The 12,455-nt window shown below is 38.3% G+C and overlaps 1 protein-coding gene and 1 pseudogene across 1 annotated transcript; both read right to left on the bottom strand.

The window, feature by feature from the left end:
- Window positions 1-1,358: 1,358 nt before the first annotated feature.
- Window positions 1,359-4,009, bottom strand: LOC126790231 (protein STRICTOSIDINE SYNTHASE-LIKE 4-like). Its single transcript, XM_050516396.1, has 6 exons — window positions 3,848-4,009; window positions 3,522-3,734; window positions 2,890-2,957; window positions 1,932-2,168; window positions 1,723-1,855; window positions 1,359-1,631 (listed from the first exon to the last, which is right to left on the bottom strand). Exons 1-6 carry the CDS (start codon window positions 4,007-4,009, stop codon window positions 1,359-1,361), a joined length of 1,086 nt encoding a protein of 361 aa, XP_050372353.1.
- Window positions 4,010-6,313: 2,304 nt separating this feature from the next.
- Window positions 6,314-12,239, bottom strand: LOC126794038 (protein STRICTOSIDINE SYNTHASE-LIKE 4-like; annotated as a pseudogene).
- Between the last annotated feature and the right edge of the window lie 216 nt (window positions 12,240-12,455).

Raw genomic sequence — 12,455 nt, 5'->3', positions numbered from 1 at the left:
TTATACGTACAGAAATCCATATATAATATTTATACGTACAGAAATTCGTATACAATATTTATACGTACAGAAATACGTATATAATATTTATACGTACAGAAATACGTATTAATGGTATATTTGTACAGTAACCGTGAATAGTAACTTCGTAAAACCGAAAATTGCTGAACAGTATCCGATTATTACTGTTTCGGCATTTAAAGGTTTACGAAACGATTCTAAATTCTTTTCTTATCTTTTCAAGGTGATCGTTAAATCGAGGAAATGAATTATCTTCAGGAATTGTGGAATTACGCTCAAGTCAATAAGGTGAGTAAAATCTCACATTTTTACGAATCTACCCTCGCGGTGATTCAAGATTTTTGCGAGAGTATTTAATAATGATTTACAACATGTATACAATTTAGTGGATTATATATATATACTGTATAATGGTAATAAGTGCATATATATATATAGTTCATTATATTATATACTGTTATTAATTCATTAGAAATGATCATTTTGATGACGGAAGATTATGTATTGAGTAAGTGTTGTGAAATATGACATGTATAAGATATAGTGGACTATATATATATTGTATAAATGGTAAATAAGTACGAATATATATAGTTTGCTATATAATATACTGTTATGATTTTATTGTGAATGTATTGAGCATGTGATTTGAATTGTACAATATGATGTGAGATTATTGTACGTGATTTTAACATTGAGATTGTTAAAATATTGATTTGTCTTCGGACGTGATTTGGTACAATATGATGTGAGATTATTGAAGTCGTACGTGTCCGTTCGTGGTGAGATTTCTAGCGTGGATTTTGTGTGTGAGAATTGGAGTGATTTTATTTGTGAGGATTATTACATTCCATCATATGTAATGTCGAATTATAAATTTGGTTTGTAATAATTGTTTTGACTGAGTTGTATTTGGAACTCAGAGATGATCCGCTGTGCACGTTAAATGATTTCATTTTCATTGAGATTGTTTTTGGTGTTCTAACGACTTTGAGATTTTGAGTTTTTAGGCTCGAAATTTTGGGGTCGTTACAAAAACCCAACACATGTGAGGTGGCTAAGTTGAGACAATATCGATACAGTTGGTCCATGGGCCACGCTTGTCGCTCTTTAACAAGAGGCATCGAGCACGTCAGATAAGCAATCACCTGATGGGGTTAAGAAGAATCCAGATAGAGAAGAGAATGGGATTGCAATTAATATGTAGATTTTCAATTGCTAATGTCCTTGCAAATAGATACACAAGTTTTGATCATGTAAACATCTTGCTCAGATTTACTTTGATTTTTCACTATAAGATGAAGCCTTTTTGTTTATTCATGCTAGTAAATGAGTGTTTATGCAACATTCAGTGGCAACTTGCCAATGAAGAAGTTCTGCAAGCTCCCAAAGTAAAGATGATCCTCAAATTCCAAAACCGAAGTTACAAACGACATCACATTTCCATTAGGATCTTCGAGCTTCTTGATTATCTTGCCATCAGCACCCACATTCACCACCGTAGCTCTCTTTTGTAGTCCATTGACTAGTTCTACTAATTTCCCAGATGTTGCTATCAAGTGTTTTGCAATTCTGGAGCTATGCACAAACTCCATCCCATTCGAAGTCAACTGCAGCATATTTATACAAGTCATTGATACGAGTTAATACTTGGTCTGCTGCAATAGTTCACAAATCAAAAGATGAACCTAAAATTTAGACCTGAAGTAGAGCAATCCAGAAGGACCCATCTGGAGCAAGATTGATGTTGTCGGGGGCGCCGGGAAGGTTCTCAATGAAGATCTCGGTCTGCCCTCTCTTCTCCCCCTTTAGCCAATACCTTAGGCACCTGAATCTGCCCCCAAACAAAACCAACTATTAGCTATGAGCTCATTTTATCTCAATGTTACTGTTGCGTCAGTCATGCTTACTTCCATGTTTCACAGACCACCAGATAATTCTGGTCTTCTGAAACTGCAACTCCATTAGCAAAACCCAAACCCTCAAGTAAGATTGAGGTCTCGTTTGATGAAGGGTTATACATGAGCAGCTGCCCATGTGGTTTTGCCTCGAGCACGTCGAGATACCAATTATGAAGTCCAAATTTTGTGCTTGCAACACTAAAGTAGAGACTCCCATCTGAAGCTTCAATCACATCATCTGCAAATCTGATATGAACAGCATGTACATAAAGTTACACCAACATTTTCTTAATTACTTGGCCTATGGTCTTTCGTCCCTAAATATTTATTTTTGGTCTATTTTGGGATTCTATAAACTTATGAACAATATGCATCATCCCTTTGAAACTGTGCCATCGCTGTGGACTTATAATCTTTACCAATGAAACAGAAAAATCCCAAATTGAGAACCCAAACAAAAGCCACGGAGGGAAAAGTTCTTAGGTTTTGATGGCAACATTCATGGACTACTCATCTTACCTACGAACAAACCATGGTGTGTTTGAAAATGTTATAGGACTTATAAAGCGGTCCCAATTGATAAAGAGAGATTACTTATATTCCAGCAGTGCTACCAGTTCCAATTCTTCAATATGGACGAAACTTCCAAACCTCAGAATAAATGTTTTTGAACTTGGCTCGTTTGTGTGAATAAGACATTGCTTTCTCTCGTCGTTTTCCAGTATAGGGTGGAAGTGTGGAACCAAGAAGTTCGAAGCCAGTAAATCTAAGGGTTGTAGTAAATATATATATTTAAGCATTACCTAAGGGGTAAAGCCTCGCATGGGTAAGTTGCAGGGCACTTGAAAGTTGATACATAAATTTTGAACGTAATGGATTAGTTTCACTGAATAAGGTATACACAAGCATCCTACTATACTGGAGCTTACAGAGGCATTATAAGCGACCGCATGAAGCAGACACTTACCTTATTTTGGACCCATTAACGTGTGAAGCAAGAACCGTGATTCCATTTGCAGTAACCTTAAGCAAACCCTGCAAATCACATATTTGACCTTTCAGCAAGGTTAAATGGAAGTCACGGTTTACATGCAGTACTTAAGAAGTTAAGAATGCTACCAAACTTCTCCATTCTTTGGCTCTTTAATACTTTAGCTGCTTAGAATCTTGTGTGGTAAAAATGAACTAAATCGAAAGACTTGATCATCTAACACTAAAATGACGTATTTAGTACGATAAGGAGACGAGGAATATATATATATATATATATATATATATATATATATATATATATATATATATCCAAACCATTCGATTTCCATGCATGTGTTCTTTCTAGATAACCTCCAATATTGGCTCCATATATATAAAATAAAATGATTTTATAAATTATCCACTGTTCATGTAATCCCGAATATGTAATGAAAGATCGATAACATCCCTCATCACTAATACTCGGACTAAGCCAATAGAGAGCAGATAACTAGGGCACCACTGAAAAAACCAGTAGTCTTTTAATTTGTTGCCATTGAAACGTTTAGAGGTCATCATGTTTATGGATTAGGCTGAGGGATAAGTACTGTACTGTATGTACATTACCTGATCAACATCACATGCAACAAGATCACCTTCGTTTGTGATAGTAATTCCAAGAAGTGTATCAGTATTCAACATCTTCCAATCCTCCCAACTCCCATTTCTCTGAAGCCTTTTGATCCAACCATCTCTTGTGGCCGCATAGAGTGTGCCTTCTCTATCAAAAGCAATATCTTCTGGTTTCAGAAGTACTCCATCTCCAAGCTTAATCACCCCCTACATAAAAACACATTATCATGAAAGCGAACAAAAGCACGTATCAAGTTAATTACAGATAACCATAATATAACTATATAAGTATATAACTGATAACTGAGAGAATGCTTCACCTGTAATATGTTGTTTTGAGGAAGCGAAGAAGATGGAGGTAGTTCAAGTGAGACTGGGGATATTGGTGAGAACAAGTAGACTTGAACTGTGAATGCAAGCAAACAAGCTAAACCAAAGCCTGCACACGAGGTTAGGCTGGTTGGCAAATGTTTCAGAGCCATAAGGGAGCAAGGATGAGGTTCTTTCTTTGGATAGAATAAAGTGATTGTGTGTTTAAATAGACCAGTTACAACACGCAATGGGATCGGGACTGAGATTATTTTAGCTTGTACTGAAATGTTCTCAATAATTTGGTGCAACGGGGAAAACACGCTCCTTCTAGATCTTCTTATACAAATGACTAACATTAATTTCTTCTTATTTATATTTATATTGAGGATAAAAAATGTGATGTTCCATATGTTATGTACTTTCATTCCTATAGAATTATTCTCAGTTGATGAAAAACTAATTATCAAAATAAAATTGCCGGCCAGTTGAGTCAAGAAGCAAGTTGCCAAGTATGTCCTATAAGCATAAAAGAAATATGTAATGCAGAACGACGTAGCGTGCATTGAGGGTCAATGGTCCGGTTGTCGCGTGATCGGATCACATGCTCTTGATCGATCATCCAAAATAAGCCGGCACCCGTTTCCAATACGGTAGCTAGTCTTAGTTTAGTTTTCTTCTGGTAGCTAGTTTTAGTTTTTTTTTTCCTTTTCGGATAGCTAGTTTTAGTTAGAATATATATGCATATGCATGCTGATTTGAATGTACAGACATCTCAAAATTTGGATCCGGAACTTAGGATATGCCCATTTCAAATGTTGGGTTGAGAATGCATGTGAGTGAGTGACAGACTGACAGATCTATAAGTTCTTAATTATGATATAATATCAAGATGAACAAGCTTAATGCAGTAATCGATATATATTTCAGTTAATTAAAGGCAGCAACATTAAGAGTTTAAGATTAAGAAGTTCATGACTTCAATCACTGCATCATCGTGCATTCGTGCTGTTAATAGTTGCGGTCCACGTACACAACAACATGAAGTACACAAATGCATCGATCACTCGAGGAATATTGAAGACGGTCAGCCAATCTATATATATGCAGTAGCTACTTCTTTCAGACGCACCTCGGTTCCTATTGCTGAAGCTATGGCGTTGAGGAACAGTTTGAAAGTAACTCTGGAACGTGGCTTTCACTCAGTGGATGTTGAAGGTGACGCGAAGATGGTCATTGATGCAGTTAATGGAGTTACACAACCTCCCTGGAGGCTCCTTGTGATTAATAGGGATATTAAAGCCCTAACTGCCCAGTTTAGATGCATTAGCTTCCGGCATATTTTTAGAAAAGCTAACTTTGTAGTTAATGCTCTAGCTGATCTAGGTCATTCCTCGCCGGCTTATTGGATTGAGAAAGTTCCTAGAGAAGCTTCTAGAACTTTGTTATTTGATATTGTAAAATCGGATTATTCCAGGGGTTTCAAGTTATAATTCAATTTCCTCTTCTTTCTTTTTTTAAGAACACTCGAGGAACTCAATTTCATAACTCGTATTGTGTGTGTGTGTTAAAATAAATAAACAAGCTACTGACCATATCGTCATTTGACATTCGATATCTAAGAAAACCCTAGCCGCTACTGGGAAGCGGAAACACGTACCGAGACTTGAGAGAGGAAAACCCTAGCCTTAAAAACCTTTGCGATATGGATGCTATTGACGAGGCGGACCTTGGGGTTTTGATCGAGCCCCTGCTGTGTACGTTGGCGCGCACCGTATGAGGGTGTTGGTGCGATTGATAACCTCCCGCCGATCGACAACACGTACTGTCTTTCTGGATTAAGGTAAGAGGTTTTGCCGCCGGCATTTCACTTCACTTTAAGCTTGCGGCTTATCGGATCGAGCACAGTTTATGCAAAAGGACCCGGTGGAGCTCGATGCGGGGATGTTTCGTATATTTCAGATCGAATGGAGGTTGATCTTCTATTCTTCTTCAACCTATTGGTTTTATATAAGCGTTGTTTCACAGTAGAGGATGGGATTGATGTCGATCAGCTTCGATTCTATTTTGAGAATCTTAATAGTTGTTGTATGTCAATTTAAGTTAGAGGGTTTTTCATCCATGTTGGACTGCCCTGCGCCGGACCACCCTGGATGCGGCTTTGAGAGAGAACAAACCACCACCGGACGACCAGGCGCGGCGGAATCTTGATCGTGCTCTAGCTAGGGTTGAGTGAAACATCTCCGCAGGCCCAGGCTTTTTGTTTGGAGCTCAGAATACTGAACCTGATACGTCGGCGTGGCCAAGGCAAAGTATATATGCACCACAACCTTCCCCACAAGCTAGGGCACGCAAGGTCAGTGACTTTGCTTTCATGTAAACATTTTGCACTGAATAACTTTTATTTGTCACTATATATGAGAGTTGAGAAGTAAATCAGTTTGATTATTCGTGCTACTGATCCTAGTAAACTAGTGTTACGTAACATTATTCAGTGGCAACTTGCCAATGAAGTGATTCTGCAGGCTCCCCAAGTAAAGATGATCCTCAAATTCTACAGCCGATGTCACAAACGACATTACACTTCCGTTAGGATCCTGAAGCTTCTTAATTATCTTGCCATCAGCTCCCACATTCACCACCATCGCGTTCTTATGTACTCCATTGACTAGTTCTCCTAATTTTTCGGATGCAGCTATCAAGTGCTTTGCTACTCTGGAGCTGTGAATAAACTCCAGCCCTTCTGATGTAGTCAACTGCATGCAGCAGTATATATATACATGTAACGACCCCAAATTTCGAGCCTAAAAACTCAAAATTTCAAAGTCGTTAAACACAAAATAATCTCAATAAAATCGAAATCATTTAACGTGCACAGCGGATCATCACTGAGTTCTCAAAACAACTCAGAAAACCAATTATTACAAACCAAACTTATAATTCAACATTATAACAATTGGAAATGTATAATCCTCACAAGATAGTCACACCAAATATTCATGCAAGCTGGAGATAAATAACTTCAAGTCCTCTGAGCGGTCCGTCAATTCCCGCTAATCCACACCTGCGGAGTTATCCACTACACCATCGAATTGGTGCACCGGGATTGTAAACACAAACCCGGTAAGCTTTACAGCTCGTATGAGTAAAATGAAAATAAAACTCGCATATTAATGTATATACGAAAATCCACAAATCAAACAAATATAAATGCACTCATGAGTCAGTGGACGGCCCATCTGGTTGTCCCAAAGAAAAAGAAGCGCTCATGAGAAATTAAGTAACCCTTCTGGTTACCCAAATGCATTTATAATACGGGTACCAAGAACGCTGGTACACATCTGTTACCCCTCTCGTAATACACCGCTGATATTGGATAGCCACCCGCTACCCAACATCCAAATAAACTGAGTACCCATGAGCAGATAACCACCCGTTATCTCACATGCAGTACTAAGGCAGACAGACTAGAGCTCTAACTGTATCGTAACTTTCGCCCGGCCAAAGGCTAGGTTCCGACTTGCCAAACACGTACAATAATCTCACATCATATTGTACCAATCACGTCCGAAGACAAATCAACATTTTAACAATCTCAATGTTAAAAATCACGTACAATAATCTCACATCATATTGTACCAAAAATCATATCCGAAGACAAATCAACATTTTAACAATCTCAATGTTAAAATCACGTACAATAATCTCACATCATATTGTACCAAAAATCATGTCCGAAGACAAATCAACATTTTAACAAACTCAATGTTAAAATCACGTACAATAATCTCACATCATATTGTACAAATCAAAATCACATGCTCGATATTTAAATCTCGTCATCGAAATGACATAAATCACGATAAAATCATAACAGTATATTATATAGCAAACTATATATATATGTACATATTTACCATTTATACAATATATATATAATCCATTATATCGTATACATGTCATATTTCATAAACACGTCCGAAGACAAAAACTCGTCCGAAGACAAAACTCGTCCGAAGACAAAACATTTTAACAAACTCATGTTAAAACCACGTACAATAATCACACCTCATATTGTACAAAAATCACATCACATGCTCAACATTTAATTCTCGTCATTCGAAATGACCAATTCCAATGAATTCATAACAGTATATAATATAGCAAAATATATATATATATGTACTTATTACCATTTATACGATATATACGTAATCCACTATATTGTATACGTGTCGTAATTCAATATTAAAAACTCTTGCAAAAATCTTGGAATCACCGCAAGGGTAGATTCGTAAATAAGTGAGATTTTACTCACCTTAACGACTCGAGCGTAATTCCACAATTTCCGATGATAATTCCTTTCCTCGGTTTAACGATCACCTTGAAAAGATAAGAAAATAATTTAGAATCGTTTCGTAACCTTTAAATGCCGAAACAGTAATAATCGGTTACTGTTCAGCAATTTTCGGTTTTACGAAGTTACTGTTCATTGGTACTATTCACTGTTACTATTCCCGGATACTGTACAACTATGAAATTAATACGTATTTCTGTACGTATAAATATTATATACGTATTTCTGTACGTATAAATATTATATACGTATTTCTGTACGTATAAATATTAATACGTATTTCTGTACGTATAAATATTAATACGTATTTCTGTACGTATACGTACGATTTAAATGTAAATACAAATTCAGTAAATAAAATTTACTAAATTACCCTTTTACAAAATTACTTTTTACATTTACTGAAAGTAATTTATATTTACATTTACCGAAGGTAAAATTTAATTACATTTACCGTAGTAAATAAAATTTACATTTACATTTAAGTAAATTACCAAAATACCCCTATCGGAAAACACTGTCACACCGCCGCACGTGGCGGCGCGTGTGGCACACGCGCCACCCCCGGCAGGCAGCGCGTGGGGCCCACGCGCCGAGCCCAAAACCGGCGCGTGTGATGTCACCACCACCCCAAAACCCTCCTCCTTTCTCCCCTCTTCCTCTCTGCGGTCCTAGGCCGCCTCCTACTCCTCCCACGCTCCTCCACGCGCCGCCTCTAGGCGGCGGTATCCCTTCCTCCTCACACACCTCCGATCTCCTCAATTCGATCCCAAAATTCATCATAATCACAATCCAACCATCAATAACAACAAATCATACCTTAATCGCAGTTAAAACTTCCGATTTGATGTCGGAAACGCTCGGATCGTCGGTGGAGCTTCGATTCCTCGGGGAGGGCTTGGGTGCCCCTGGGTCGATAGCGAAGGGCTCTAAGGGAGAGGATCGGCGTCGTGGAGCTCTCCCCCGTGCCCTTGCGTCGCCGAAGTGGTGCTCGATGGTGGCGCGATGCTTGCGGTCTCGGGTTGGAGCGCAGAGGTTAACGACATCGCGAGGAGATGCGTCGACCTCGGGGTCTGCAGAGAAGGGCCGTGCGGTGCTCCTGCGCTAGGCGGTGGAGACCACGGTCGAACGGTGATGGAGATCGCCGGCGAGGACAGTGAGGGAGAGAGAGCTCGGGGAGGGAGAAAATCGCGAGGAGAGAGAGAGAAAAGGGAAAAGGGAGGCGGGGTGAAGGGTTTCCGAAAATGGAAACCCTAACCCTTCAGTTTTTTCCTTTTATACCCTTTTCCAAATCGGAAACTAACTTCCGTCGTTAATAACTTTTACGTACAACGTCCGATTCGAACGTGTCACATATCCACGAACTCGTATCGACGAGCTCCACAACTTTCGTGAAGGGAGATTTCGCAAACGATCGACGGAATAAAAGTCGATATAATCGTTCGGAAACGTAACGTTTTCTTATTAAACGTTTTCGGAACGTTTCCGTTTCCGTTTCCGTTTCGTAAAGTTTGCAAACAAACAATTCCATTTTAATTGAATTTCATAACTTATAGAATTCAATTCAATTCAAATATCGTTTTAAAAATTAGGGTTATTACAATACAGGTCAACATTGATACTAGTTAGTACACTTGGTCTGCTGCAATTATTCACAAACCAAAAGATGAACAAAAATAGAGACCTGAAGTACAGCGATCCAGAATGTCCCATCTGGAGCAAGATTAATGTTGTCCGGTGCACCGGGAAGGTTCTCAATGAAGATCTCCGTCTGCCTTCTCTTCTCTCCCTGCAGCCAATACCTTAGGCACCTGTATCTGCCTCATACAAAACCAAAAATTAGCTAACTGCTCATTTTTACCGGAAAGATTTTACCGTTGCATCAGTCGAGCTTACTTCCATGATTCACAGATCACCAGATAATCCTGGTCTTCTGAAACTGCAACTCCATTAGCAAAACCCAATCCCTCGAGTAAAACTGAAGTCTCATTTATCGAAGGGTCATACTTGAGGAGCTTCCCATGTGGTTTTTCCTCTAGCACATCCAGATACCAATTATGGAGCCCAAATTTGGTGCTTGCAACGCTAAAGTATAGACTCCCATCTGAAGCTTCAATCACATCATCAGCAAATCTGATATGAACATGTATATAAGTTAACATCAACATATTATTTATTTTTCTTATGTTCTTTTGTTTGCTTATAAAGCACATGCATCATCCTTCCGATATTGTTCCATAGCTGTGGACCTAAAATCCTTTTATAGTGAATCAGAAAAATCCCAGATTGGGACCCAAACAAAAGCCCCAGAGGCAAAAGTTCTTAGGCTCTGATAGTAACATTCATGGACTAATCTTATATGCCAACAAACCATGATGTGTTTGATAATGTTATAGAGCGGTCCCAATAGAATAAGAGAGAGATTCCTTGCCACACATTCAAGCAGTGCCACCGTTCCCATTTCTTCAAAATGGGAGGAAACCACCACACCTCACAATACAAATTGATCTTGTTTTGTATCTGTCTCATCAGAAGGATTGGCATGCATGCATGGCTTTGCACATGGCTCGTTTATGAGAAAAACACATCGCTTTCTCTGGTCGTTTTCTAGTATAGGTGGAACCACAAGCTTACAAGCCCTTGGCATGGACAATCCAAAACCTTTTGTTTCTTCGGAGATATGAAGAAGTTTGTATGCTAACTTCTACGTTTTACTTGCCTGCAAATTGTGCGCAATTGTTCTAGCTAGTCATTCTCAAACAGCAGAAACTTAATTAATTAACCTCGCTTTAACAGGGTTGTAATAAAGATTTCTAAGCTATACCTGAAGGGTTGAACCTTGCATATATGGGTAACTTGCCGGGGACTTGAATCATGTAAATTTCATTGATTTTAAGAATTGGATAAGTTTTGCCGAGTATAGTACACAATGCATGCATTCCTGTGGCCTAGTGGGGTTTACAGAAGCATTATAAACGACAGCATGAAGCAGACACTTACCTTATTTTGGATCCATTAACGTGTGAAGCAAGAACCGTGACTCCATTTTCATTAACCTTAAGCAAACCCAGCAAATCACATAAGTTACCTTTTAGTTAAGGTTACAAGGGTACCACTAGCTAGCTAGCCTTATGCAGTACTTAAGAAAGCTACCAAGTTTCTCCATTCTCTAGCTTTTTAACCCTTTAAGCATCTTCTATGGAAAAGAACTACATCAAAATTATGTATTTCTAACTCTAACAATAGTAAATCATGTATTTGGTACAATAAGAAACAAAAAAATGGCACTGTTCATTTTTCACCTGTCCTGAATCACCCCCATGACTAAATGAAGTGAATTGAAAAATCATTCAGTCATCAGATTTCACTCATAATGAAAACAAAAGAGAAAAATCGCTACCATCGCTCATCATGCATAGTCGGACTACACCAATATTATGGGCACCAATGAAGAATCATTAATGCCATTTTCTGGTTAATTAGGAAGCTAGTCATCATGTTCTTGGATCAAGTAAAAAAAAATACTCTACATTATAATTACCTGATCAACATCACATGCAACAAGATCACCTTCGTTTGTGATAGTAATTCCAAGAAGTGTATGACTACCAATCCTCCCAAGTCCCGTTTCTGTGAAGCCTTTTGATCCAACCATCTCTTGTGGCCGTGTAGAGTGTACCTTCCTTATCCAAAGCAATATCTTCTGGTTTCAGAAGTACTCCATCTCCAAGCTTAATCACTCTCTGCATCAGAATACAACAATATGAAGTAACAAAAGAACAGAGTAGTTATAGAGGAAGAGCTTAACATCAGGGATATTGGAGAATTTTTCACCTGTAGACTGTAGTATGATGTTTTGAGGAAGTGAAGAAGAAGATTGTGGAGGCAGTTCAAGTGAGACTGGGGATATTGGTGAGAACAAGTAGACTTGAACTGTGAATGCAAGCAAACAAGCTAAAACAAAGCCTGAACATGAGGTTAGCAGATGTTTCAGAGCCATAAGGAAGAAATGGACTTTCACAAGGATGAGGTTTTCTTGGACAGGGTGAAGTCAAGAGTGTGTATGTTTAAATACCCGAGCTACAACAGTTTGATCAGTCATTTTAACATCATGAGGTTGAATGAGATGATTCGATTTATTTGGATTTTGGAACAATGGGAAAACTATCCTTCTAAACCTTGGGAGATTCCAATTAAGATTCCCTTGCTATGCATTCTTTTCATAAACTTATATATAATCGGATAAATAAAACACAAAACTT

This window comes from Argentina anserina, chromosome 1 (assembly GCF_933775445.1).
Source record: "Argentina anserina chromosome 1, drPotAnse1.1, whole genome shotgun sequence".
Taxonomy (NCBI): Eukaryota; Viridiplantae; Streptophyta; class Magnoliopsida; order Rosales; family Rosaceae; genus Argentina; species Argentina anserina.
This window is presented reverse-complemented; position numbering and strand designations above follow the sequence as displayed.